Source organism: Narcine bancroftii, chromosome 6, assembly GCF_036971445.1.
Source record: "Narcine bancroftii isolate sNarBan1 chromosome 6, sNarBan1.hap1, whole genome shotgun sequence".
Classification (NCBI taxonomy): domain Eukaryota; kingdom Metazoa; phylum Chordata; class Chondrichthyes; order Torpediniformes; family Narcinidae; genus Narcine; species Narcine bancroftii.
Genome location: NC_091474.1, coordinates 225,366,541 through 225,393,529, shown reverse-complemented (window position 1 = coordinate 225,393,529; position 26,989 = coordinate 225,366,541). Strand labels below are relative to the sequence as shown.

Genomic DNA, 26,989 nt, shown 5'->3' with positions numbered 1-26,989 from the left:
GATGTTAAGAAAATTGGAGAAAGCTTGGTATTTCTGCAAGAAACTCACTTAATTGAGAAAAAACACCTGAAGTTGAAAAGAAACTTGGTTGGGTATGTGGCAGCTTCATCTTTTAATTCTAAGGCAAAAGGAGGGGCAATTTTGCTGAGAAAAAATCTTCCAATTAAAATACAAAATGTAGTAACAGATGCTGTGGGGAGATATGTGATGATACACTGGGAAATATATTCAGAATTGTGAACTCTTCTAAATGTTTACGCACCAAATGTGGATTATGAAAAATTTATACAGGAAACTTTTTTTGAAATTAACAGAAGCACATGAGAACATTTTGATAGGAGGAGACTTTAATTTTTTGTTTAGATCCAATCTTAGATAGAGCTGCTAGAGGAATATCAAGAGCTAAACCAGAAAAAGCCACATTGATATTAATGAGAGATGACTTAATAGATGTCTGGAAAAGAATAGATCCTAGAGAAAAAGATTATTCTTTTTATTCAAGTAGACATGACTCTTATTTTCCAAATGTCATTAGAGGTGGGGATAGTGCCGGAAGATTGGCGTATTGCGCATGTGGTTCCGTTATTTAAAAAGGGTTCAAGGAGGAAGCCTGGCAATTATCGGCCTGTAAGTTTGACGTCTGTGGTAAGTAAATTAATGGAGAAAGTTCTTAGAGATAGTACTTATAAATATCTGGATAGACAGGGTCTGATCAGGAGCACTCAACACGAATTTTTGAGCGGAAGGTCCTGTTTGACCAATCTGACTGAATTTTTTGAAGAGGTGACTAGGAATGTGGATGAGGGTAGCGCGGTGGATGTTGTCTATATGGACTTCAGTAAGGCCTTCGATAAGGTACCACATGGAAGGTTAGTTAGGAAGGTGCAGTCTTTAGGTATAAATTTTGAGATAGTCAAATGGATTGAACATTGGCTGAAAGGGAGAGGCCAGAGAGTAGTAGTGGAAAATTGTCTGTCAGGTTGGAGGCCGGTGACCAGTGGTGTGCCTCAGGGATCTGTATTGGGTCCATTGTTGTTCGTTATATACATTAATGATCTAGATGATGGGGTGGTGAATTGGATTAGTAAATATGCAGACGATACTAAGATAGGTGGAATAGTGGATAATGAAGAAGGTTTTCAAGGATTGCAGAGGGATTTGGGCTGCTTAGAAAAGTGGGCTGAAAAATGGCAGATGGAATTTAATGCTGATAAGTGTGAGGTGCTTCATTTTGGTAAGAAGAAACAGAACAGGACATACGTAGTAAATGGGAATGCATTGATGAATACGGAAGAGCAGAAGGATTTAGGAGTAACGGTACATCGTTCCCTGAAGGTAGAAACTCATGTGAATAGGGTGGTGAAGAAGTATGCTGGCCTTTATCAATCATTGCATGGAATATAGGAGTTGGGAAGTGATGTTGAGATTGTATAAGGCGTTGGTGCAGCCTAATTTAGAGTTCTGTGTGCAGTTCTGGTCGCCTAATTATAGGAAGGATATAAACAGAGTGGAGAGAGTGCAGAGAAGATTTACCAGAATGTTGCCTGGGTTTAAGCATCTAGAGTACAGGGAGAGATTGGGCAGATTAGGTCTTTATTCTTTGGAGCGTAGAAGGTTGAGAGGGGACTTGATAGAGGTATTTAAGATTATGAAAGGGATAGACAGAGTGGATGTGGATAGACTATTTCCATTAAGAGTAGGAGAGATTGAAACAAGAGGACATGAGTTAACAGTTAAGGGGCAGAGGTTTAGAGGTAACATGAGGGGGAACTTCTTTACTCAGGGAGTGGTAGTGGTGTGGAATGAGCTTCCGGGAGAAATAGTGGCGGCAGAGTCAATTTTATTATTTAAGAAAAAACTGGACAGGTATATGGATGAGAAGAAGGTGGAGGGTTATGGTCATTGTGCAGGTAAGTGGGACTAGAGAGGAGTGTTTGGTTCGGTGCGGACTAGAAGGGCCTAATGGCCTGTTTCTGTGCTGTAATTGTTATGTTATGTTACTCTAGAATCAATTTTTTTTGATTTCAACACAACTGCAAGGTAGGATATTAGACACAGAATATAAAGTGACAATTCTGTCTAATTGTTTGCTTTTATTTATTTTTATATCCTATTTATAGATTTAAAGTCACAATAAATGATTTTATAAGTATATAATTCAAATCCCAATACATGTGGTGTATAAAAAAGAGAAAAAAAGATAGAAATACAGATCTTCCCAAACCCCCCCATATCAAGAAAGAAAGCAGAGCTCTTCAACAGTAGTTTTATTATTATAATATTTCATAATTGTATGTATTATTAGAGACCTTAGAAGAAATAAAATATCAAAAATTCAATTCAATATTTAAATGCACCTTTTGTAAATATGTGCTTCATATTTTCAAAAATGTATAATATTTATCTCATAAAATATATATTATTTTCTCACGTGGCATAAAGCTCTGAATCTCAGCATTCCACGTTTCCATTCCCAAATTTATATCTGATTTCCAAGATATGGCTATGCACTTTCTAGCTATAGCTAAAGCAATTTACAAAAAATTAACTTTATAAATATTCAGTTTTAATATAAATTTAATTCCTTTAACATCTTCTAATAAAAATAACAATGGATCTGGAATTTAATCCTGGTTATTAGTTCTAAAAACAAATACCTATTTTCAACTAAAAAGGTCTATCTTTAGGATATGCCAAGTCGAATGCAGAAAAGTAACAACTTCTTGTTCACATCTAAAACATAAATCTGAGTAAATCTGATTCAATGTATTTATCTTTCCATAAATAAAACTGTATTGAACTAGTCTGTATCTCACATTTATTGTTCTTTTCATAACTTATTTACATATATCAGTCCATTTTCTATCATCTATTTGTATATTCAAATCTACTTTCTATCTTTGCCTTGATTTATGAATTCCTAATCTCTTAGCTTTCTTTTGTAATAATTCGTACATTACTGAATCATTCACCTTTTTTACTGACAATTGTAATGTCAGATAAAGAAAAATCAGTTTATAGATGAAGGTTATTATTAAAAAGATCAGATTTCCGGGATTTTATTAGAGCACAAATACAGTGTGACAGATTATGTTATGTATTTTATATTATGTTCTTTCTTTGGCTTGGCTTCGCGGATGAAGATTTATGGAGGGGTAATGTCCACTTCAGCTGCAGGCTCATTTGTGGCTGACAAGTCCGATGCGGGACAGGCAGACACGGTTGCAGCGGTTGCAAGGGAAAATTGGTTGGTTGGGGTTGGGTGTTGGGTTTTTGCTCCTTTGTCTTTTGTCAGTGAGGTGGGCTCTGCAGTCTTCTTCAAAGGAGGTTGCTGCCCACTGAACTGTGAGGTGCCAAGATGCATGGTTTGAGGCGATATCAGCCCACTGGCGATGGTCAATGTGGCAGACACCAAGAGCTTTCTTTAGGCAGTCCTTGTACCTCTTCTTTGGTGCACCTCTGTCTCGGTGGCCAGTGGAGAACTCGCCATATAACGCGATCTTGGGAAGGCGATGGTCCTCCATTCTGGAGACATGACCTACCCAGCGCAGTTGGATCTTCAGGAGCATGGATTCGATGCTGTTGACCTCTGCCATCTCAAGTACTTCGATGTTGGTGATGAAGTCGCTCCAATGAATGTTGAGGAATGGAGTGGAGACAACACTGATGGAAGCGTTCTAGGAGCCGTAGGTGATGTCGGTAGAGGACCCACGATTCGGAGCCGAACAGGAGTGTGGGTATGACAACGGCTCTGTATACGCTAATCTTTGTGAGGTTTTTCAGTTGGTTGTTTTTCCAGACTCTTTTGTGTAATCTTCCAAAGGTGCTATTTGCCTTGGAGAGTCTGTTGTCTATCTCGTTGTCAATTCTTGCATCCGATGAAATGGTGCAGCCGAGATAGGTAAACTGGTTGACCATTTTGAGTTTTGTGTGCCCGATGGAGATGTGGGGGGATTGGTAGTCATGGTGGGGAGCTGGCTGATGGAGGACCTCAGTTTTCTTCAGGCTGACTTCCAGGCCAAACATTTTGGCAGTTTCCGCAAAACAGGACGTCAAGCGCTGAAGAGCTGGCTCTGAATGGGTAACTAAAGCGGCATCATCTGCAAAGAGTAGTTCACGGACAAGTTTCTCTTGTGTCTTGGTATGAGCTTGCAGGCGCCTCAGATTGAAGAGACTGCCATCCGTGCGGTACCAGATGTAAACAGTGTCTTCATTGTTGAGGTCTTTCATGGCTTGTTTCAGCATCATGCTGAAGAAGATTGAAAAGAGGGTTGGTGCGAGGACACAGCCTTGCTTCACGCCATTGTTAATGGAGAAGGGTTCAGAGAGCTCATGGCTGTATCTGACCTGACCTTGTTGGTTTTCGTGCAGTTGGATAACCATGTTGAGGAACTTGGGGGGGGGGCATCCGAGGCACTCTAGTATTTGCCAAAGCCCTTTCCTACTCACAGTGTCGAAGGCTTTGGTGAGGTGAACAAAAGTGATGTAGAGTCCTTTGTTTTGTTCTCTGCACTTTTCTTGGAGCTGTCTGAGGGCAAAGACCATGTCAGTAGTTACTCTGTTTGCGTGAAAGCCGCACTGTGATTCTGGGAGAATCATATTATGTATAGATATGTTTTAAAGGAGATAAATTGTGGCAGGACCCATAAACCCAACAACAATAGAAATTCACCAAGACAAATGGTTACTTAAACAAAAGTTGCTTTTAATTATCTTTAAACATAAAAACAGGATCAAATTTAATCTTATCACTATTAACTTAGTTAACCTAACTTAACCCCCTTCTAATTCTAAGCGCATGTGTATGTAATTTCAGAAAGGTTCTTTTGATTCGCAGACCAAATTCACTTCCCATTCCTCCGAGTTTACTGGTTGCAGGCAATTATGCGAATAATTTAACATTCATGAAGTTCACCAGGCTTTGGTGCTTGAAAGGTAATGATTACCGCTCAGGAAGGTTCTTGTCGGTTTTCAGAGAGAGATTTGTTGTTCGCTGGACACCCACAACTGATTCCTTGCAACCAGCCATTTCAGTGTCTTGCTGAAGAAACTTACCCCATCAGGGTTTTCCAAGGTCACTAAAGAGTTCCTTTTTGATTCTCTTGTGAAACTTTAGGCAGCTAGTCCTCTCCTCTTATATGAACCACAAGGGCTTTGACCAGGCTGAACAAAGCATTCACACAACCCGTCTTCCAAATGGGGTTTTTCCACAAGTTTTCCAGCTTGTCCTGTTCCAGTCCCATCTGCTGCTGCTGAACTATAGAACTGAATTCTCTCTCTCTCTCTCTCTCTCTCTCTCTCTCTCTCTCTCTCTCTCTCTCTCTCTCTCTCTCTCTCTCAGAGAAAAAAGCATGTTTTTCTCTCTCTGCTTACAAAACTACACGACCCTCTTCGAACAGCAAGTTCAACTCCAGACAGCCGGTGGCTCCAATGAGTTCTTTCATCTGTTGCGTTTTTGTAAACAACAATCCATTACTGAAGTCTTGGGCACTCTCCAAAGCTTTTGCAAAGGCTCTTGGAGCTGGGCTGTTGAGCATGAGCAATGCAACAGATTATGTTGTGCTTGGATTGTATATAGATATGTTTTTGGAAGATAAATTGGGGAATTTTTTAAATGTAGGTCATATAAAAACACTTTAAAACAGATCTTATTTAAAATACCGGAGCTCTGCTCATGCTAGACATGTCGATCCCAGAGCCTTTGCAAAAGCTTTGGAGAGTGCCCAAGAAACTTCACTAATGGATTGTTGTTTACAAAAAGGCAACAAATTAAAAAACTCATTGGAGCCATAGGCTTGCATGACAATTGAAAGTGGAGCAGGTATCAAGAACGATGAGAAGTCTATGTCAGAATTTATTTATAAGGAATTCAAAATTGTTAATTGGTAAAGATCCACCAATTTTGAAACATTTAATTGAAATATGGAATAAAATTGATTATGAGATAGGTGGAAAAGGAAAGATTTCAGTGAAAATGCCTCTATATCAAAATAAACTTTTTCCTTTTACTGTTAATAATCAGTTTTTAAAGATATGGAATCAATTGGGGATTTTTTAAAAATTGTTTGTTTTGAAGCAGGGAAGTTGGTATCTTTTAATCGGATGAAGGAGAAATTTCAAATTCTTAGTAATACTTTTTTCTTATTATCAGGTAAAAACTTTTTTATTTGAGAAAATTAGGTCATAGTTTAAAATTACCTGGACAACCTGCTTTGGAATTATTACTTACTAAGGAAGAAACAAATAAGTTTATTTCTGAAATGTATATGTTATTACAAAATAAAATGCCAAGGTTAAATGTTCATAAATCAAGATTAAAAATGGGAATTTGACATAAATAGGAAAATAGATAAAAATGTTTGGAGAAATTTGTTTGACTAAGGTTATAAATATAAGATATAGATTAGTACAATATAATTTTTTACATAAATTATATTTAACCCCTCAAAAATTAAATAAATTTGATTTAATTTCTTTGATTTGTGTTTTAGATGTGGACAAGTTAAGACTTTTTGAATACAAGTTAAATTGTTTTTGGAGCAAGTATTAAAAATGAGTTTACCATTTGATCCAGTGTTGTTTTTGCTAGGGGACATTAAGTTGATTGTTTTGAGACTAAGACTGACTCTATATCAAATTGAATTTTTACGTTTAGCTTTGGCTGTTTCTAAATAATGTTTGGCCATCACTTAGAAATCTGATTTAGTTTTAGGAATGCAAAGATGGCATACTGAAATTAAATCCTGAATTCCTTTAGAAAAGATAATGTATAATTTGAGAGACAAATATTATTTATTTTGTAAAAGTATGGAGCCCATATTTTAAAATTCTTGGTTTGAAGATTTAATCTCTCAATCAATGTCTCAGTTTCCATAGCTAAAAAGTTGATTATTGTTGTTTTTAAGTGATCTCCTTTCTTCTTTTTTTGTCGGTGGAAGGGAGAGGAGGGATGGAGTTAGTGGGTGGATGAGGGAAGTTTGGGTTTTATTTAATGATATAATATCTGTATGAATATGTTATAATGTTATATGATTTAAAATTTATAAATAAAATATAAAAAAGAATAATTAATGTAATTAAAAATTATTTAAATGTTGTTAATTATAAACCTCAAGAAATAAACGAATCATTTAAGAAATTTTACTCTAAATTATATAGCTCAGAATCTTTAAAAGATGAGAACAACATAGATACATATTTCTCTCAGATACACTTACCTAGACTGAGCATGGTAGAACGAGCAGAATTAGATGTTAATATTATTTCATTATTGCATGCAGATTCTTGCTAAAATACTGCCAAATAGGATGACTAAATTTTTATCAAAATTAATAAATATGGACAAGACAGGGTTTGTTAAAAATAGATGATCAGAGGATAATGTGGCTAGACTACTTAGTATTATGCATTTCTGACAAAAAAGATTTAAGTGTTGCTGTAGCCTTAGAGGAAGAAAAAGCTTTTGATCAATTAGAATGGAATTTTTTACTTAAGGTTCTGGACAAATTGGATTTGGTAAAATTTTTATAAATTGGATTAAGGCCTGTATAATGATCCCAAAGATAAAGTAGTAACTAATGGACAAATATCTACTTCATTTTAACTGACAAGATCAAGCATTCAAGGATGTCCTTTATCTCCAACCCTTTTTATATTAGCTATAGAAGTAATCAGGACCAGTTTGGAAATTAAGGGTTTAAGGTTGGTCAAGAAGAGCACAAAATTAGTTTATTTGCAGATGATGTTTTAATATACTTGACAGAACCTGAGACTTCCCTGCGGAAATTACACTTTACTTTGGAGGAATATGGTAAGATCTCTGGGTTCCAAATATTCTGGGATAAAAGTGAAATTATGCCTCTAACAGAAGGAGATTATAGATATTGTCAAAGAAATACTCACTTTAAATGGCCAAAATATGGGAGTAAATATTTAAGGGATTGGTGTAAACAATAATCTAAAAAATCTGGACAAATTGAATTATTTGCCATTACTTTAAAAAGTTTAAGAAAATGTTATAAAATAGATCACTTGACCTCTAACATAAATAGGATGGGGTAATTGTATAAAGATGAGTATATGTCCAAGAATTCAGTATCTTTTTCAAAATTTACTTATATTACTGCCACAGGTTTTTTCAAGGATTAAATAAATATGGAAAGAACTTTCTTTAGAAAGGTAAAATGTCAAGTTTTTATAGAAATATTAACTTTAAAGTATGTTATGTAGGACTGAATATTAATATCCCTTATTGCACTCCTGAGACTTGCTGCCTTGACTCTGTGGGGTAGCCATGTGAGTGGTGGCATCTTCTGGGTTATCAAGTGGGCACCCTCCTTCCTTAGTGTTTCGCTGATAGACCCACAACACCTCCGGAGGGTTCAGCAGTGAATCCTGGCATCCCAAGCTCATTCCCTAGATGCCCTACACTCACTTGGGTGTCCAGAAGGAATCCTTTCTTCTTATCCAGAGCCACTGACTACCCTTTTCAGCAGCTCTGGAGAGATCTTTGACTGCTTGTGGTGTATCTTTCCTCGCACTTCCAACTCCCAGAGAAGCCTTGAGTCAATGTGGCTACAAATCCTCTACAGCCTACTTCAACCGGTCGGAATTATTAACAAGTGGCTCAAATGAGATTCCTTACATCACTCTTGGAAAGAGTAGAAAAACTGGCATAGGTCAAAATAGAGTTAGATAAAATAGGAAAAAGGTTAGCAGAGGAATTTATATATAAATAGGATTCAAAATTATTAATTGAGGTTAAAGAGACACCATTGTTGAAACATTTGATTACTGTTTGTGATAAGATAAAAGACACTTATCTAGACTGAGCATGGAAGAACAAGCAGAATTAGATGCTACAATTACACAACTAGAAATGAAGGAAGCAATTAGTTCAATACAAAGTAATAAAGCACCAGGAGAAGATGGTTTCCACAGGAATTCTATAAAGGATTTAAAGATTTAGTGATCGCTCTTTTTATGGAAACGTTTGTTTACTGCTCTACCAGAATCATTTTCAACAGCAATAATTACTGTGATGCTCAAAAAATACTGTGACTCCTTGAAGCCTTCATCATACAGACCTATTTCATAATATATTGCATGCAGATTCTTGCTAAAATTGTCAATATATCAAACAAAGTTTGTTAAAATAGCACTGGCAGTAGCAAAGAAATGTATGGCAGTGATTTGGAAATAGGACTTGTATTTAGATATGGGAAGATGGAATCCAGAAATTCAAAGCTGTATTCCTTTAGAGAAATAAATTTGAGAAATAAATATCCTATATTTTTGAGAATTTGGAATCACAGTGGACACAGCGAAATATCCTCACAAGATCTTTCTGGAGTGAATCATACAGATTCACTCTTCATCACCCACGCAACATTTTAAAAGCCAGAATCATGTGCTCGACGTGGGCAGTTCAATGCCTCCTGAGAATTGTAGTACTGTCATAGTGCTGCTACGTGTCCACCCATCCCTCCCCCACCGCCACCTCCAGAACCAGCAGAAAGGTTTGTCTGTCTTTTAGGTTGTCAACCTCTGCGATGGACTGTTGGCTGCTGCAGTGGGGAAGACTTGTCCGCGTGAGCTGGTTTTAGCCTGTCAATTGTGAAAGACTGGCTTATCTCCAAAATACAGGTCGACCTAGTTTGTCTGAGTATCCTATAAAGTCCTTCGTAGGGAATTTGTAAAGGTTGACTAAGTATCCCCCTTCGGACAAAAAAATATTCGCAGTTTTTGAGGTCTTGAAACAAAAGAAGAGTGTTCTCCACGTGATGATGGTGGTATAGAGGTCAATTTTCCTACAGTCTCCCTTAGCCTGCTCAACAGTTCCTTAGGATCATTGTTGGAGTTGGAATGATAGGAGACAAACTCCCCTGGAACCACCAAAAGTGCATTGTACATGAGCTCCGCAGATGGAGCTTGGAGGTTCTCCTTTGGAGTTGTTCTAATGCCCAGTATTACCCAGGGCAGCTCATCAGCCCAGTTCGGGCCCTCTAACTGAGCCATCAAGGCTGAATTGAGATGTCGATGAAATCTTTGCACCATTCCATTGGCCTGGAAATGATAGGCATTTGTATGATGAATTGTTGTATCGAGCAAGCGAGACAAGGCCATCCACAGTGAAGAAGTAAATTGTGGTCCCCTATCTGAAGTAACATGCACCGGTAAACCAAAACGAGATACCCAGGAACTGAGGAACACCCGATCACAAGTAGCATCTACCATAGGCACAGCCTCGGGCCATGCCTAAACCTGTCTATTACTGTAAAACGTTAACAGTATCCTCTTGAAACAGGAAACAGACCAATCATGGATATGAGCAAAATGCTGAGGAACTCCAGGAAGGACTTAGTATGGCACCTTAGTATGCTGCTGAACTTTTGCTTTTTGGCAGGCAATGCAGGACCTCACCATTTGTGTAACACAAACCTGTCCGAAACCATATGAGCAGTCAGTCTAATCGATGGATGTGAGAGACCATGCACAGATGTTTCCATGATGCCGGAACTACTGAGCATGGGTGTCTTGTTGATATATCACAGAGGAGTAGTTTGCCATTAACTCCAAATTAGATATCTTTCAATTGCAGGTTCGTGATTGCAGTTCAATAAGCATTCGTCTTATGGTCGTGTTCTTGGCCCACAGTCAGTACCTTGATCTACAGACGAAACCTCGAGTGGAGCAGAGTGGGAAAGGGCATCAGTTACTACATTGTCTTTTCCAGAAATATGTAGTATTTTTGTGAAGAATTCTGAAATGAATGATAATTGCCATTGCTGTCGAGCTGACCAGGGCTCTGTGACCATGGAAAGTGCCCTCCAAAAAATAACAGAAATGTCGAATAGGCAAGTAAATGGCCAATAGCTCCTTATCAAAAGCACTGTATTTCTTCTCTGCTTCATGAAGATGGAGGCTGAAGAATGCTAACAGTTTCCATTGCCCGTTGACATACTGATGAAGTGCACCTCTTATGGCCATACTGGAAGTGTCTGTAGAAAGGGCGATGGCTGCATTTAAAACTCGGTAGCTGAGCACAGTGTCGTGAGTCAGCAAATCTTTTGTCTTCAAGAAGGCTTTGTTTCCCTCTTCAGTCCAATGGATGGTTCTGGCGTTTCCAGATAGTAAATTGAAAAGAGGCTTCATGATATGAGCTGCTCCTGGAAGAAACCGACGGTAAAAATGTACCATTCCCAAGAATTCCTGCAGGCTTTTAACGGTAGCAGGTCTTGAGTACTTGGTAATGACCTCAACTTTGGCTGGCAGTGGAGTCATGCCTTCCTGAATAATCCTATGCCCCAAGAAATCAATTGTTTCTTGTCCAAATAGCAATTATCTGGATTGATGGTCAGTACAAACTTTTGAAGAGAAATAAAAAGTGTACAAAGATGTTCCAAATGTTCTTCCTTAGTCCCACTAGCCACTAAAATGTCATCAAGGTAAATGAAGACATTTGTCATACCACATCCTAAAGCATCCATCACCCATTGAAATGATTGAGCAGCATTCGTTAATCTGAATGGCATTTGTAAAAATTTGAACAACTCAAACGGGGTAATTATTGCTGTTTTTGGAATGTTTTCTGGCTCTACTGGGACTTGGTGATACCCACGCACCAAGTCAATTTTGGAGATTTTTGCTCCATGCAAATTAGCCGAGAAATCCTGAATAAGAGGTATCAGATAACAATCCGGGATGGTGGCATCATTAAGATGCTGTAATCTCCACAAGGACGCTAACCTCCTTTGTGATTTGTGACCATATGTAATGGAGATGCCCAGGGACTGTCGAACCTATGAATTATGCCTAGTTCTTCCATCTTGGCAAACTCTTCCTTAGTTAAGCCCAGCTTCTCTGGAGACAAGCAGTGCACTTTAGCATGAATAGGAGGGCCATTAGTATAAATGTGGTGAGTAACATTGTGCTTTACAGTGGAGGCAGAAATTTGTAGAGTAGTAATCTCAGGGAAATTTTCCAACAGCTTGGAGAATTCATCTTCTGGTTTACTTAATGTTTGAACGCACAGAGCAGGAGTATAGGCGTCTGCCAGAGGAATGGTCAGAAAAGTAGTTCCATCTGTTAACTGATGCCATTTTAAGTCGACGAGGAATGAATGAGCCCAAAGAAAATCTGCACTAAGCAAAGGTCAGGATACTGCTGCTATAATAAATGGCCAAGTGTAGAGATGATTCTCGAACTTGACATTCATCTTCCTGGTGCCAAAGATCGGAATGTTAGAACTATTAACTGCTTATAGATGCAGATCCAGGGTAGTGTAGCCGACCTCTACAAAGAAACACACATACACACAATGTGGCAGGTTAAGCTCACTCCTTTATTAGGGCTGGAAAGGCTACTTTTATACTGTTCAAGTTCCCGCCGTTCTTGCTGATTGACTGAATCAGCCATATGAATAACAATACTGGGTGGGAATGTCCATGCATATGAATGCCCTTCTTCCCCAGCCAGTTTCTGCTGAGTTAGCTGGGCGGCTTGACCAACGCCATTTTAGGGCTGTTGGTCTAATGCTGTCCCAGCTTCAACCCCCGCCGGTTCGTTGTCCTGGGAGTCGCTTTAGCGATCTCTGCAGCATCTGCTGCCACGCGATGTGCTGGCCTGATCTCCGCAATTGTGGGCCGCCACATGACCCCCCCCCCCCCCCAGAACCAGTGTGACAGTCTATAGTGTCTGTAGGTATAGTCCTCAAAGTCTTTTGTGGTCTGCCTCTGCATCGAGATGTTGGTGTCTCCACGGGTTCTGCTGGGTCTGTGTGGGCAGGCTTGAGTCTATCTGTAGTGAAGACCTTTGGTTTACCACCGATGTCCAGCTCGAAGGTGGCTCTGTTGTTGCAGATGACTTGTAAGGGACCTTCGTATGGCTTCTGCAGTGGTGAGCGGTGGGGTCCTCTATGTACAAACACATACTCACAGTTCTTGAGTTCTTTGGGGATGTTGGACTTGGCTTGTCCATGTCTGGAGGGTGGGATCAAAGCCAGGTTACCGACCTTTTCGCGCAGCCTGTCCAGGAAGATGGTTGTCTCCTCCTGCTGTCCTCTTGCTTGTGGAATGAAATCCCCAGGAACCATGAGTGGGGCTCTGTAGATGAGTTCAGCGAAGGATGCGTGGAGGTTTTCTTTCGGCACTGTTCAGATGCCCAGTAGTGCCCATGGTAATTCGTCCACCCAGTTGAAGCCCTTGAGTCTGGTCATGAGGGCGGTCTTGAGGGTCCTCTGGAAATGCTCCCACCATGCTGTTGGCTTGCGGGTGGTATGCCGTCGTATGGTGTAGTTGAGCACCCCACAGGTTGGCAGTGTCGGTCCACAAACTGGAGGTGAACTGTGCGCCTCGGTCAGAAGTGATGTGCTGTGGCAGTCCGAATCTTGCAATCCAGGGCGAGAGAAGGGCTTTGGCACAGGACCTGGTGGATGTGTCGACCAGGGGGATTGCTTCTGGCCACCGGGTGAAGCAGTTTACCACTGTGAACAGGTAGCGAAGACCCTAAGAAACTGGCAAGGGTCCCACTATGTCCACGTGAATGTGGTCAAATCTGCATTCCGTTGGCTTGAAAGGTTGTGAGGGGACCTTGGTGTGTGGCGGCACTTTGGCTGTTTGGCACTGTGCACACAGCTTGGCCCATCCCTGGACTTATTTCTGCAATCCATGCCACACATACTTGCTGGCCACCAGCCAGACCATAATCCTGATGGATGGGTGTACCAGCCTGTGGTTGGAGTCAAAAACTCGTCACTTCCATGCCGTTGGGACAATAGATTGAACCTGCCCAGTGGCCATGTCGCACAGAGGGTGGTAGTACCTGTGCCGACTGGAACGTCCTAAAGCCGAAGGCCTGTGACAGCAGTCCTTTACTGCGGGATCTCGTCGTCCTGCTGCTGTGTCTCTGCTAGTGCTGTGAAATCCAGACTGTTGACCAGGGAGTGGATGCTTTGTCTTGACAAGGCATCAGTGACCACGTTGTCTTTGCCCGAGATATGCTGGACGTCGGTGGTGTACTCCGAGATGTTAGTCAAGTGTCCCTGTTGGTGGGCTGACCAAGGATCAGAGATTTTAGCCAGGGTGAAAGTCAGTGGTTTGAGGTCCATGAAAGCCCTTCCCTCAAGAAAGTACCGGAAGTGGTGGATGGCTAAGTACAGCACCAGCAGTTCTCTATCGAACACACTGTACTTTAGTTCAGAGGGCCGCAGATATTTGCTGAAGAAAGCTAGTGGGTACCAACTTCCTTCTATCTATTGCTCCAGGACTCCACCAATTGCTGTTCCTGAGTCATCGACTGTGAGGGCTGTGGGTGCATCTGGTCTGGGGTGGGTCAGGAGTGCAGCTTTGGCCAGGGCTTTTTTGGTTTCCACAAATACACGTGCAGATCCGTCGTCCCAGGTCAGGTCCTTCTCCTTGCCAGACATCAGGATGAACAGAAGGCACATCACTCGGTCAGCTGCTAGGATAAACCTGCAATAAAAGTTTATCATCCCAAAGAACTCCTGCAGACCTTTGGTTGTACTGGGCTTCGGGAAGCTGCAGATGGCCTCTACCTTGTCAGGCAGTGGTGTGGTCCCATCCTTTGTGATCCTGTGGACCAGGAAGTCGATGGTGTTCAGGCCAAACTGGCATTTGGCCAGATTGATGGTGAGGCCAAACTTCTGCAGATGACTACAGTGATTTCGGAGTTGCTGAAGGTGTTCCTGCCGGGTTCTACATGCCATGAAGATATAATCAAGGTAGACGAAAGTGCCATCCAGGTCTCAGCCACTGTGTCCATCAGTCGCTGGAATGTCTGTGCCGCATTTTTGAGCCTGAATGGCATCCTCAGGAACTTGAACAGCCCAAATGGAGTGATGATGGCTGTCTTAGGGATGTCATCAGGATGCACTGTGATCTGGTGATATCCTCACACGAGATCCATTTTTGAGAATAGTGTAGCCCCGTGCAGGTTTGCCGCAAAATCCTGGATGTGTGGCACGGGGAAATGGTCCGGGGTGGTGGCTTCGTTGAGCCAGCGATAGTCGCCACATAGTCTCCAGCCCCCAGTTGCTTTAGGCACCATGTGCAGGGGCGAGGCCCATGGGCTGTCTGACCGTCGAACAACACCCACCTCCTTGAGCTTAAAGAACTTCTCCTTGCTAGTCGGAGCTTCTCTGGGGGAAGTCGTCTCACCCTTGCACTTAGTGGTAGGCCCTTGATCAGGATGTGATGTCTGACATCACCAGTTGCCCCAATAACCACAAGGACAAAGACTGAGAGGAACTACAGGCTTTATTGTACAGAGGATTTGAGCTGGCCTGGATCCAAGCTAGGGAAGTGCAGGGAAGAGAGAGGTGGCTCGACCTTTATGGCCTAGGCCACAGGGGAGGAGTCCAGAGGAAAGTGTCATCGGGGGGGGGGGGGGGGGGGGCGGGCCAGCCCATGCCTTTACCAGCTAATGACTATGTACTATCCTTATCATTACAATGTCTTTATTGTTTTATTGATCAGGGAGGGCCAGCCCGTGCCTTTACCAGCCAATGACTATGTACTATCCATATCATTACAATGTCTTTATTGTTTTATTGATCAGCCTGATCACATCTTCCTTTGTTCTGTTCCTGAGCCTGACCAGTTCAAACCGGATCAACAAACCACAGGTTTCAGGTTTCTTCAGATCACAAAATAGTGGTTATGAGAAATCGGAGAAAGTGTCAGTCTCCATTCCTTCAAGCACATGGGAAAGAAGAAAGAGGATTCACTGCTGGGAATGTTTCTGGAAGAAATTCTCATGGGCAGGATCTATCAGAGTTTGGAAAGGCAAGGAGTGATTAGAGATAGTTAGCATGGCTTTGTACATGGGAAATTTAGTTGAATGTTTGAAAGAGATAACCAAGAGAATTGAGGAGAGCAGGGCAATCAGTAGACATGGTGGATTTTATCAATTTTGACAAGATTCCACAAGGTAGGTTGGAACAGAACTTTAAGTCATTTGGGATCCAGTGTGAGCTAGCCAATGGGATATAAAATTGGCTTGGTGGTGCGAGTCAGAGAGTAGGAATAGGGGTTGATTTTCATACTGGAGGCCTGTGACCAATGATATGACACAGGGATCAGTACTGATGTACACTGTTGTTTGTCATCTATATTAATGATTTGGATGACAATACAGTTAATATGACTAGTAAGTTTGTTGTTTACACTAAAATCAATGGTATAGTGGATGGTGAAGAAGGTTATCTAAGATTACAATTGGACCTAGAACAACTGGGGAAACAGGACAAGGAATGGTAGAAGAAATATCGACAAGTATAAAATTTCCATTCCCCAAAATTTTTAATTTGTGCCTATTTAACCATAGTCCAACAGAAGCATCCGATTTAATAGCACTGTGATTGGCAGTAAGTTAAATAAGAAGTAATCGCCCCCTTAGATTTGCTTTTTGGGGAATAGATGTCAATTTTTTTGTGATGCTGGGACATTGCTAAAATTGTAAGATTGTGATGAATTTATAATGAATTACAGATCTTCAGCACCAAAATCTGGATAAAGTTAGTGATATACCTCAGCATTTTCTTTAAATTTGAGTGCTGGTCAAAGGATTTAATGCTTCATTGTCACCATTTTTTTATGCCTTTATCTTTTTCAGTCTTCCTGAGAAGTACTGGGATCTAAAGCTCCCAAACAAACTTCCACCAAAGAAGGAGGCAATACCTCTCACTTCCCTTCCAATGCTTGGGTATATGGAACAAGTAAGAACATTGACATTTTCAGAAGGACCAAGTGTCGGACTCTGGCTTTACCTTACTCTTAATTTAGTCTATTTGTGGTCTGAGTCCAGCGTGTTCTTTGAATGAAGTGATAGGAGAAGGTATTCGGTTCAACAGTCAGTTTATTACACAGCACAAGAATAAAACTCAACAGAGCTCTGGGTCAGTCGTTAGTTCATAGGTCACCTGCACAGTGAGCTATTCCCCAAGACTGACCCCTATTGTCCAGTTGGCTCAGTATGTACTCAACAGTATTCTGATGGTAGGTAGGCGCCAATGAATCTAATGTAACCTCCCTCAGGACAGAGGCAGGGTACCATGGGTCAGGTGCATCATGTGAATTCCACAGTGAGGGAGGTGTGAGGGGAACAGACATGGCCTCAAGGCTCCCTGAGGGTGCCAAGTCCCTGACAGAGGCGGTGTCTTCGTGTGCATCCAGGCATGCCACATAGGCATATTGCGGGTTGGCATAGAGGAGGTGGATCCTTTCGACTAGGGGGTCAGACTTATGGGTCCTCACATGCTTCTAGAGTAGGGACGGCCCTGGGGACATCAGCCATGTCGGTAGTGTGGTCCCATTCGCAGATTTCCTGGGAAAAGCAAACATACATTCATGCAGTGTTTGTGACATTTGTGGCTGTACATTGCAGGGACCTGATGGAGTGGAGTGCTTCAGAGTGGAATGCCTCCAGTGTACCTGCCAGCTCAACTGCTCTTAACAGACTGAGCTCCCCTTGCTCCAGGAATTTCTGTCAGATGTAGTTTGACCTGATCTCTGGGATGTTGGCATCCCAGATCAGGTACTCTATGTACTCCGCAGCAGACACAGCCTTGCATTCACAGGCTCTGCAGAGTGCTCACAGGGCCCAAAGATATTCAGCATTGGACTCACAAGGCTGTTGTTTTTGAGTCACTATAAGGTTTCTGACATAGACAACATTGATTTTAAACAGGTACTTTAAGACATCCTTTAAGGATGTCCATGGGGTCCTGGTGTAGTCCACGTCCCAGATCATGGAATACACCAGGGGGCCGACCCGGGAGTGCAGCACTTGCAGTTTGGTGGTCTCTGATCTCATAATATTAGAGAAGGCCTGCAGGAACAGTGCAGCCAGAGCTCAAAGTTGGTAGATGCCTCAGGCGATTGAGGGTCGATTTCCAGCTTTTCTGTCTTGGGGATCTGCTCCATTCTAAAAAAAAACCTTAAGTGAATAAAATTGATGCACCATCAATTACTTGAAAGACTACTGTAGAGAAACCAAAAGGCTTTTATTCACTTAAGAACACAAGCACGTCCATATTGTCCTGCACTGAACTGCAGGGGGCTGTGAAACAGTCATCTTTGTACAGGAGCCTGTGGGGAGGGGCCACAGGTATAGTCAAGCCCATAAGTGTGCTTGACAAGACAATTATATATAACAATGGTTTACCATACCCGGACCATAGTCCTCCATACCCCTCCCATCCTCGGACCGATCTAAGTATTCAGATCAAACCCACATCCATCACTTCCACTGACAGCTCATTCCACACTTTCATCACCCTCTAAGTCAGGGGTGTCAAACTCAAATTCACAGAGGGCCAAAATTAAAAACTTAGACTAAGTCGTGGGCCAAACTAAATATTTATTGAAAATTTTCAACAACATCTGCATGTTTTCTCTTCTTTCAACATATGTAATGTTAAACTTTTTCTTATTAAAATAAATGTTTAATAATAGTTTTGGTTAAACTCTTTCCAGAAGAAGCATTAACAAATGAGAAATAAAATATTCAATAAATAATATTTCTCTAGAGCCTTTAAGCTCCTTTTAAATGTACTTTTTTTCACAAGCCAACAAGTCAAAAAAATAACAACTTGCTTCAATGAAAATCCAATCTTTCAACTATGAACAGTCCAAAGTGAACCAAAGAACATATTAATCCAAGCTTAGCTTGCTACACTGTGATTTACTCTGATGCCGCTGGGTCTAAACCAGATACTTGGCATCTCTTCTTAGATGCAAGTTCATCAAACTGTGGGGTCAGAGTTTGCCTCCCACCTGTCTTGAAAGGTCCTGTTTTCTGTCTTTCGTTTGGCCATTTATCGTAAGGGGTTTATTACACGTGAGTTTGGCGACAGGTCGCAGATGCTAATGAAAGTAAAGAGAGGAGGTGGGGGCGATTAGCAGGCTGACGGGCCGGCGCAAATGCATTTGCAAAGCATTCTGGGATTTGTAGTATTAGCCATGCATGCGCTATACTGGCACGGCGGCCAGCGGGCCAGCTCTAATACATATTTGATATGATCTTGCGGGCCAAATATAATTATATCACGGGGCAAATTTGGCCGGTGGGCCTGAGTTTGACATGTTTGGTCTAAGTGAACAAGTTCCCCTTAAATATTTCACCTTTTGCCCTAAATCTTTCCCACTCACTGTTTATATCTTTATAACCTGTTTCTATCTCTGCAAATTCCTCATCCTCTGCACAATTTAGTGTCATCAGCAAATTTTGATGGGCTACCCTCAATCCCCTCTTCCAAATTGTTTATATATATCATGAACAGTTGCGGGCCTAGCACTGACACTGGTATTAATTGGAGAGAACTTCGTTAGTAATCATAGTATCTTACTTTAAACCTTTTGCATGATTCGTCATTTAAAACCTGGTTATTTTGTATAATAGAAAACTGCTGTTTTATAGGGAGCTGCACCATCAATAATTAAAGCATTAACCGCTGTAGGATGTTTGAAGCCAAAATATCCTTTCTTAAGTGTGAAGAGATCTGCAATTCTCTATGTTTCATATCATCTTAAAGGTAATGATTATCATTAGATATATTTTTATTAAAATTGCTGTATAGTTCAAGGGAATATTTTCTTACCCGTCTTGATGTTTAAAATTGGTTTTAAAAACATTTTTTGCTGGTTGAATATATCTAAACAATATCAAAACAATAAATATCAAAGTGTCCAGCAGGAGTTTGAAAAATCACACAGCAAAATTGGTAAAATTGATGAGACTTCAATGCAAACAACTGCTATAAACACAGCTTTTATCAGCTCTAGTCAGTATTTACTCTTTATGGGTGAGGTGAGTTGGTGACAACTCACCTCACCCATAAAGTCCAAAAAAATGAAGTGAAACCTATTTGGATATTAAAGTTGTAATGAGTATACATACTCTTAAGAAACAGTTGAATATTAGCAAAACTGAAGAAACATGCTTCTTTGTAACAATCCAAAAATATTAAAAGTTATTTCTTTTGTTCAAACATTAATTCAAAATAGGAATAGCTTGTTTTTGATATGCCTAGAAATGTAATCACGTAACATTTCTTTCAGATATTGAATTTTGATTTGCTTTTCTGAAATGAAATCCAGTAATTATTATTTCTGGTTATATAACATCACTCTGGGAATTAGTCATCCTCATAATCCTGAATCAGTCTCTTATCCATGGCGCACAGAATGACATCATTCCCTGCAAAATTCTTCCATTGGTTCATTGCCAGGCAACCTAAACTGATTTTGGCACTCCTGAGATCCATATTATCCTATTAAATAAATAGATTCCTTTCATCTCCTGATTCTCCACCCCATCTTAATCCCACACTGCACTGCATCAACATTTCCCGTGCTTCTGCAGCGACTTACCTCTTACACATATTCTCTGAATTTGGCTTGACCCGTCTGGATGCAGTGAATCTCAACCAATCCCACCTTTTCAAGTGATCATCCCCATCCATGGGGGTTCCTTTTAAGTCTCACTCAAATGTACTATTTTCCTGAACTCGAGATGCTTTTGAATATACTTATTCTAATGATCATTCATTGAGACAGGGGAATCAAGCCTATCCACAATTCTTTACAAATTGCCAAAGTGTGCACAGACCTTCCCTATTTTATAATAGACATTTAAATGAGACAACATTATTGAGGCAAAACCTCCAATTCCCAACTTGGAATGTACCATCTTTAAATAGTTTATTTATAATAAATACATGAATTTATCAATTTAATGTACTAGTCAATGTAATTTTGCTTTAATGGGGAAAAGTCTGAGTTTGCTATCCTTTTGAAAATTTGATGATTGTGTTTAACTTTTGTGATGATTGTGACGTTTAAAACTTTCAGATTTTTGGGGGATAAATCCGGACAAGGATTGACTTGTAAAACTTTTTGACAGGCATAACTTAACAGTTCATTTACTTCAGCATTTAAAAAAAGCCTTGGCTCCTCACAGTAATTTTGGTTAACCATGAGATAAATTCATAATGCTGCAAACTGCACCCTCAAAGCCAAAGCCCCCAATCTACTAAGTCCTGGCCCCATAATCACTAATGACCCAGGCTGCAACCACCAATTAATAAAATAACCTCCTGAATTTGTATTCCTGATTTCCCTTCCCCACTGTGCTTTAACCTGAGGTCCACATCCTGTCTCCTTGCCCTGTGAACCCTGTAAAGTTCTGAATCCCTCAATGGAAGCCTCAACCTCCAACATTCCCTACCTCCCCCTCCCTCACAGCCACTTATCTCTACCTCAGATAGATTCTTGGTGCAGCCCATCTTCTCCACCTCCATCAATGATGTTCCAATTTAGAGGAAATGAGAAGGGATCTAAAATGCATGGATTGGGATAAATTGTCTTTGGCTAAGGATCTTTGGTGGTCCTCCACTTGTATCTTTCCCCATCATCATAACATCTTAACTACTTCACACACAGGCTCCATTGTCATTCCACTGCTGAGAACAAAGCAGATCATGTTTGTTATAGCAATTGGCCATCTCATCCCATGTATTCAGTTTCAAACCAGATTACAGTGTGTTTTGCATCTGGAGTGCAACTGAAGTTTGCAAAGAGAGGTAAAAAAGAAATAAACCAACCCTCCATTGTCTAGGCTGTAGATTTGGCCTACCACTGGCCTAATGTCATGTAATACCTATCATGCAAGAATGGCTTTACGAAGTTGAAAATTATTTTTCTAACTCCCAATCAAGCTTTAGCCATTCATTAATGCTGCAGCCAATTTTTGAAAAGTGAGAAATGTGCATCAGAATGTATAGACGTGAAGAGGCTCATTTCTGTAGAGAAATAGCAGACAGCTGCAGGAAACATATTGACTGGGACTCCCATACTGTAAAAGGGCTGAATGGCTTGGAGTTTGTCAAATGTGTTGAGAAAAGTTTTCTAAATAAATATTTAAAGGTACCAACTAGAGAGAGTGCAATACTGGATCTCCTATTAGGGAACGAGACAGGACAGGTGACAGAAGTATGTGTAGGGAAACATTTTGGGTCCAGTGATCATAATGCCATTAGTTTCAAGTTAATTATGAGAAGGATAGGTCTGGGCCTCAGGTTGAGATTCTAAGTTGGAGAAAGGCCAATTTTGAGGAAATGGGAAGGGATCTAAAATGCGTGGATTGGGATAAATTGTTTTTGGGCAAAGATATGTGAGGTAAGTGGAGGACCTTCAAAGGTGACATTTTGAGAGAACAGAGTTTGTATGTTAGGATCAAAGGCAAGGTTAGAAGGCATAGGGAGCCTTGGCTTTTGAAGGTTATTGGGGATCTGGTTCGGAAGAAGTGAGAGGTGTATAGCAGGTACAGGCAACTGGAGCATAAAAAATGCAAGATAAACCTCAAGAAATAAATCAGGAGGGCTAAAAGAAGACGTGAGATTACTTTGGCAGACAATGTGAAGAAAAATCCTAAAGGTTTCTATAGGTATATTAAGAGCAAAAGTATAGTAAGGGACAAAATTGGTCCCCTTGAAAATCAAAGTGGTCAACTTTGTATGGAGCCAAAAGAGTTGGGAGAGGTCATAAATATTTTTTTTCATCTGTATTCACTCAGGAAAAAGACACAGAGTCATGGGAAGAAAGGAAAACAAGCAGTGAGGTCATCAATCCTACACAGATTAAAAAGGAGGAAATGCTTGCTGTCTTAAAGCAAATAAGGGTGGATAAGTCCCCAGGCCTAACCAAGTATTCCCTTGGACCTTGATGGAGGCTAATGTAGAAATTCCAGGGGCTCTGGCAGAAATATTTAAAATGTTCTTAGCCATGGGTATGGTACCAAAGGATTGAAGGTAGCTCATGTTGTTCCATTGTTTAAAAAAAGCTCCAAAAGTAATCCTGGAAATTATAGGCTGGTGAGCCTGAAGTCAGTAGTAGGTAAATTATTGGAAGGTGTGCCAAGAGATCGGATGTACAATTATTTGGATAGCCATGGCTGATTAGGGATAGTCAACACAGCTTTGTGTGTGGTAGGTCATGTTTAACCAATCTTCTAGAGTTTTTTGAGGAGGTTACCAAGACTGTTGATGAAGGAAAGGCTCTGGATGTTGTCTACATGGACTTTAGTAAGCCCTTTTACAAGATCCCACATGGGAGGTTAGTCAGGAAGGTTCAGACACTAGATATTCATGTTGAAGTAGTGAACTGGATTTGACAAAGGCTGGACGGGAGAAGCCAGAGACTAATGGTGGATGATTGCTTCTCAGACTGGAGACCTGTGATTAGTGATGTGCCTCAGAGATCAGTGATGGGATCATTGTTGTTTGTCTTCTATATCAATGATCTGGATGATGATGTGGTAAATTGGATCAGCAAGTTTTAAGGTGGGGGCGTTTTGGACAGTGAAATGTTTTTTAAAGTTTGCAGAGGGATTTGGACCAGCTGGTAATATGGGTTGAAAAATGGCAGATGGAGTTTAATGGAGACAAGTGTGAAGTGTTACATTTTGGAAGGACAAACCAAGAAAGGCATGCATGGTAAATGGTAGGTACTGAGGAGTGCAGTAGAGCAAAAAGACCTGGGAATACAGATACATAATTCCTTGAAAGTGATAGGATTGATAGGGTAGTAAAGAGAGCTTTTGGCAATTGGCCTTCATAAATCAAAGTATTGAGTGCAAGAGTTGGGATGTTATGTTAAAGTTGTATAAGACATTGGTGAGGTCAAATTTGGAGTATTGTGTGCAGTTTGGTCACCTAACTATAAGAAAGATATCAATAAGATAGAAAAAGTGACTATGTGTACTCAAATCAATAAACACATGGTGTCATATGATACAATACAATTGGCTCCATAGATTATATACTCCATCTCAAAAATTAAAAGTATGGAATCAGACAAATGCTTCTGTTGTAAGCAAGAAATTGGTACAATAATACATGCAATTTGGACATGTATAAATTGAAAACATTTTGGAGAATTAAACTTGATAGTAAAATAGAATTACAAAATATAAGATACCAAAAGACCCAAAAATATTCCTTTTAAACAACATAAAAGACAAAGAACTAAGTCTAAAATTAGACAGAGCTCAAAAACGATTCATTATGATCGCACTAGAGGCAGCAAAAAAATGCATAATGATAACTTGGAAAATGGAAAAACCTTTAAAAATACAACAATAGTACATAGAAATGATTAAGTGTATTCCATTAGAAAAAATTATCTACAACCTCAAAGACAAATTTGCTTTATTTGAATAAATTTGGGAACCATACATAAAGTTTACTAGGAACCGCCAATTCCAGACCTCCATCTCTTGATGTGACAAGTTACAATTAAAAAAAATAGTTAAGTATAGCATATTGGATGACACGATCTTTCTTTTTCTTTCTTCTGTTTTGTTTGTTTGTTTTTCTCTTTTTCTGGCTTTAAGTTATGGGAGGCAGGGAGGGATGGGTTTGGGAGGAAAAAAATGAAAATGTCACTGTATACATACTAATACTGAATATTTGCGTATATTGTTATTGACATGGTTCACGGTGAAGTGTTAATTTTTTTTTAAGAAAGAGAAAACGAGTGCACAGATTTACTAGGATGTTGCCCGGACTTCAGGAACTGAGTTACAGGGAAAGGTTAAACAGGTTATTACTTTTTTTCCCCAGAGCGTAGAAGAAGGAAGGGAATATTCAGCAGGGAATATTAAGAACTTTTTGAAAAAAAGAGTGCAGAGATTTACTAGGATGCTAAGAACATTTTTTTAGTGTATTTACGGGTAAGTTGGTGAATGGCCTTCTCACTGGGGTGAGAAGATGGCGGCGGCAGCTCCAGAAAGCACAGTCCTGTGCTGATGGCAGGGACTGCTGTGGTTGGCTTTCTCACTGGGGAAAGTGAGCAGCAGCAGCGGCTCTGGAAACCGCGTACTTGCGCTGCTATTGGGAGCCACCATGGTCAACCTTTTCACTGGGGACACTGGGGAAAGTGAGTGGCAGCGACGGCTTCGGAAAGCACGGGCCACCTGAGGGATAGTGGCCCGCGAAGCTGCTGGCTACAAAGCTACGGGCTCACTTCCTGGATAGCTGCAGCACTTCCACTGGCTTTTTGGATGAGTAGCCGGCAACCTGGTCAGCGGCAATACCATAATACTCTCATTTCAACTTCGCATGTTAGCCAATTTTGGGGTAAAAAAAGTTCACTTATGTGCTGTCAAAGATGGTATTTAAAATTATGAGGGGGATAGACAGAGTGTATGTAGATCAGCCTTTTCCATTTAATGTAGGTGAGATACAAACCAGAGGTCATGGGTTAAGAGTGTTTCTGTGCTGTAATGTTCTATGGTTCTATGGTTCTATGGAACAACAGATGCAGAAATTCCATTCAATGAAATTATTTTTTAAGTAAATATATTAATATTATTTATCTTAAATTCAAAACTATTTTTGTTAAGGTTCAAATTCGCTATTTTAAAACAAAATATGCATTTGAAGAAACTACTTGGAATTTATTTCAGGAAGAGAATTATTTCACAAATATTTCTATTCACAGCCTACAACCCAAACAGCTTTGACTATGTGAGAAAGACATATAAAAAGAAATTGGAGCAATATGAGGAACACTGTGAACTTATCAGTTACCTTGGATCAAAGATGACAAGGAAGTACAAAGAACCCAAAGACAGACCCATTGACTTTGATCACAAATTACAAATCTTTTTATCACTCAGACATGCTGAGCCTACAACAAGCGTTCCTTAGGAAGATTTATCTTTCCTGAATTGTTCTTCAGCTTAAATCATCTTTACTCGCAAAACATTTGCCAAACAACACATTTCACAATATTAAAATTAATTACATTTCACTATGTTAATTATAAAAGTTTTTCAGTTCACTGAACCATTTTATGTTTATTCTCTCCATGTCTTAACTTTTACCAATCCATGAGTTGTGATGCAATTCCCAGCTATGTTATCAATTGGTCTCATTAGTCAAAAATGTTGTTTGTATAGTGATTTTCATCACCACCCTCACCACCCCTGCCTGTTCACCATTCCCGGCCTGTTCACCATTCCCGGCCTGTTCACCATTCCCGGCCTGTTCACCATTCCCGGCCTGTTCACCATTCCCGGCCTGTTCACCATTCCCGGCCTGTTCACCATTCCCGGCCTGTTCACCATTCCCTGCTGAAATTTTGAACTTTCTTTGCTTGAAACTCCACTAAAAGATTAATAAGTTTGTTTTGTTTATGTACCATCTTCATGTACAGGTGGCTAACCTTTTATCCAGGATTCTGAACATTACACATAAGTAACATTAATTTCCCACAATAAATTTTCTGTTTTCAGAGGGAGTCCCCGTCCCTGCCCCCATGGGCACCCTCTCTTACCTTAAGTGGAAAGGTGACTCAGCCCCCTACACCTGGAAGGTGAGAAGCAGGTTGCACTGGCTCAATGCGAGAGCAATGGCCATCATTCTTACCCATAATTCCCCCACACAGCTGGAACCGCTCTGGCAGGTTATGCCTGAGGGCTGGCCTGACAAGCTGGTGGAGCACCTGAAAGCTGCTAGTACTCGACTGCACCGCCCCGACAGCCCACTCCTCCTGCAGCTCTGCACCTTGTGTCCAGCCTTCTGCCCCGTTTGGCTGCCAGCTCCGAGCAGCTGACGCTGGCCACCTTTTTGGCTAAGCTCCTGGGCAATCCTGTCATCTCCGACCTCCACTTGACCGACGCTATGGTTGACAGCCTCCTGTACGGCGCACATTGAATTACCGGTCAGCACTCCCCACCCCACCCACGCTCAGCCTGGCTTAGGGCACAAAATAGTCTGGCACCAGGCCTTGGGTGGGGGGTGATGGACAGCCAGGGGGAACGGATGGCAGGCGCTAGGAGCGAGGCATTTGCTTAAAGGGACTGAAATCAAAATGATTCTGAAATGCGAAAAATTCCAAACCTCGCCAGGTGTCTGATCCCGACAATCCCGGATACAAGGTTAGGCTCCTGTACAATGCTGTTTATT

The 26,989-nt window shown here is 40.7% G+C and overlaps 1 protein-coding gene across 12 annotated transcripts in view; it reads left to right on the top strand.

Moving 5' to 3' along the window:
* ak9 (adenylate kinase 9) overlaps positions 1-26,983 on the top strand; it is a 371,922-nt gene extending 344,939 nt beyond the window's left edge. For 10 of the 12 annotated variants that reach the window (XM_069887555.1, XM_069887562.1, XM_069887553.1 and 7 more), the window contains 3 exons: positions 16,633-16,735; positions 19,438-19,552; positions 25,521-26,983. In XM_069887555.1, the coding sequence (XP_069743656.1) occupies positions 16,633-16,735; positions 19,438-19,552; positions 25,521-25,729 (427 nt within the window). In that variant the 3' untranslated portion in view covers positions 25,730-26,983. Of the gene's footprint in view, positions 1-535; positions 646-8,131; positions 8,179-16,632; positions 16,736-19,437; positions 19,553-25,520 lie in introns of those variants that run through there. The other 2 variants (XR_011340759.1, XR_011340758.1) reach the window with 2 other exon arrangements.
* The last annotated feature ends 6 nt before the right edge of the window (positions 26,984-26,989 follow it).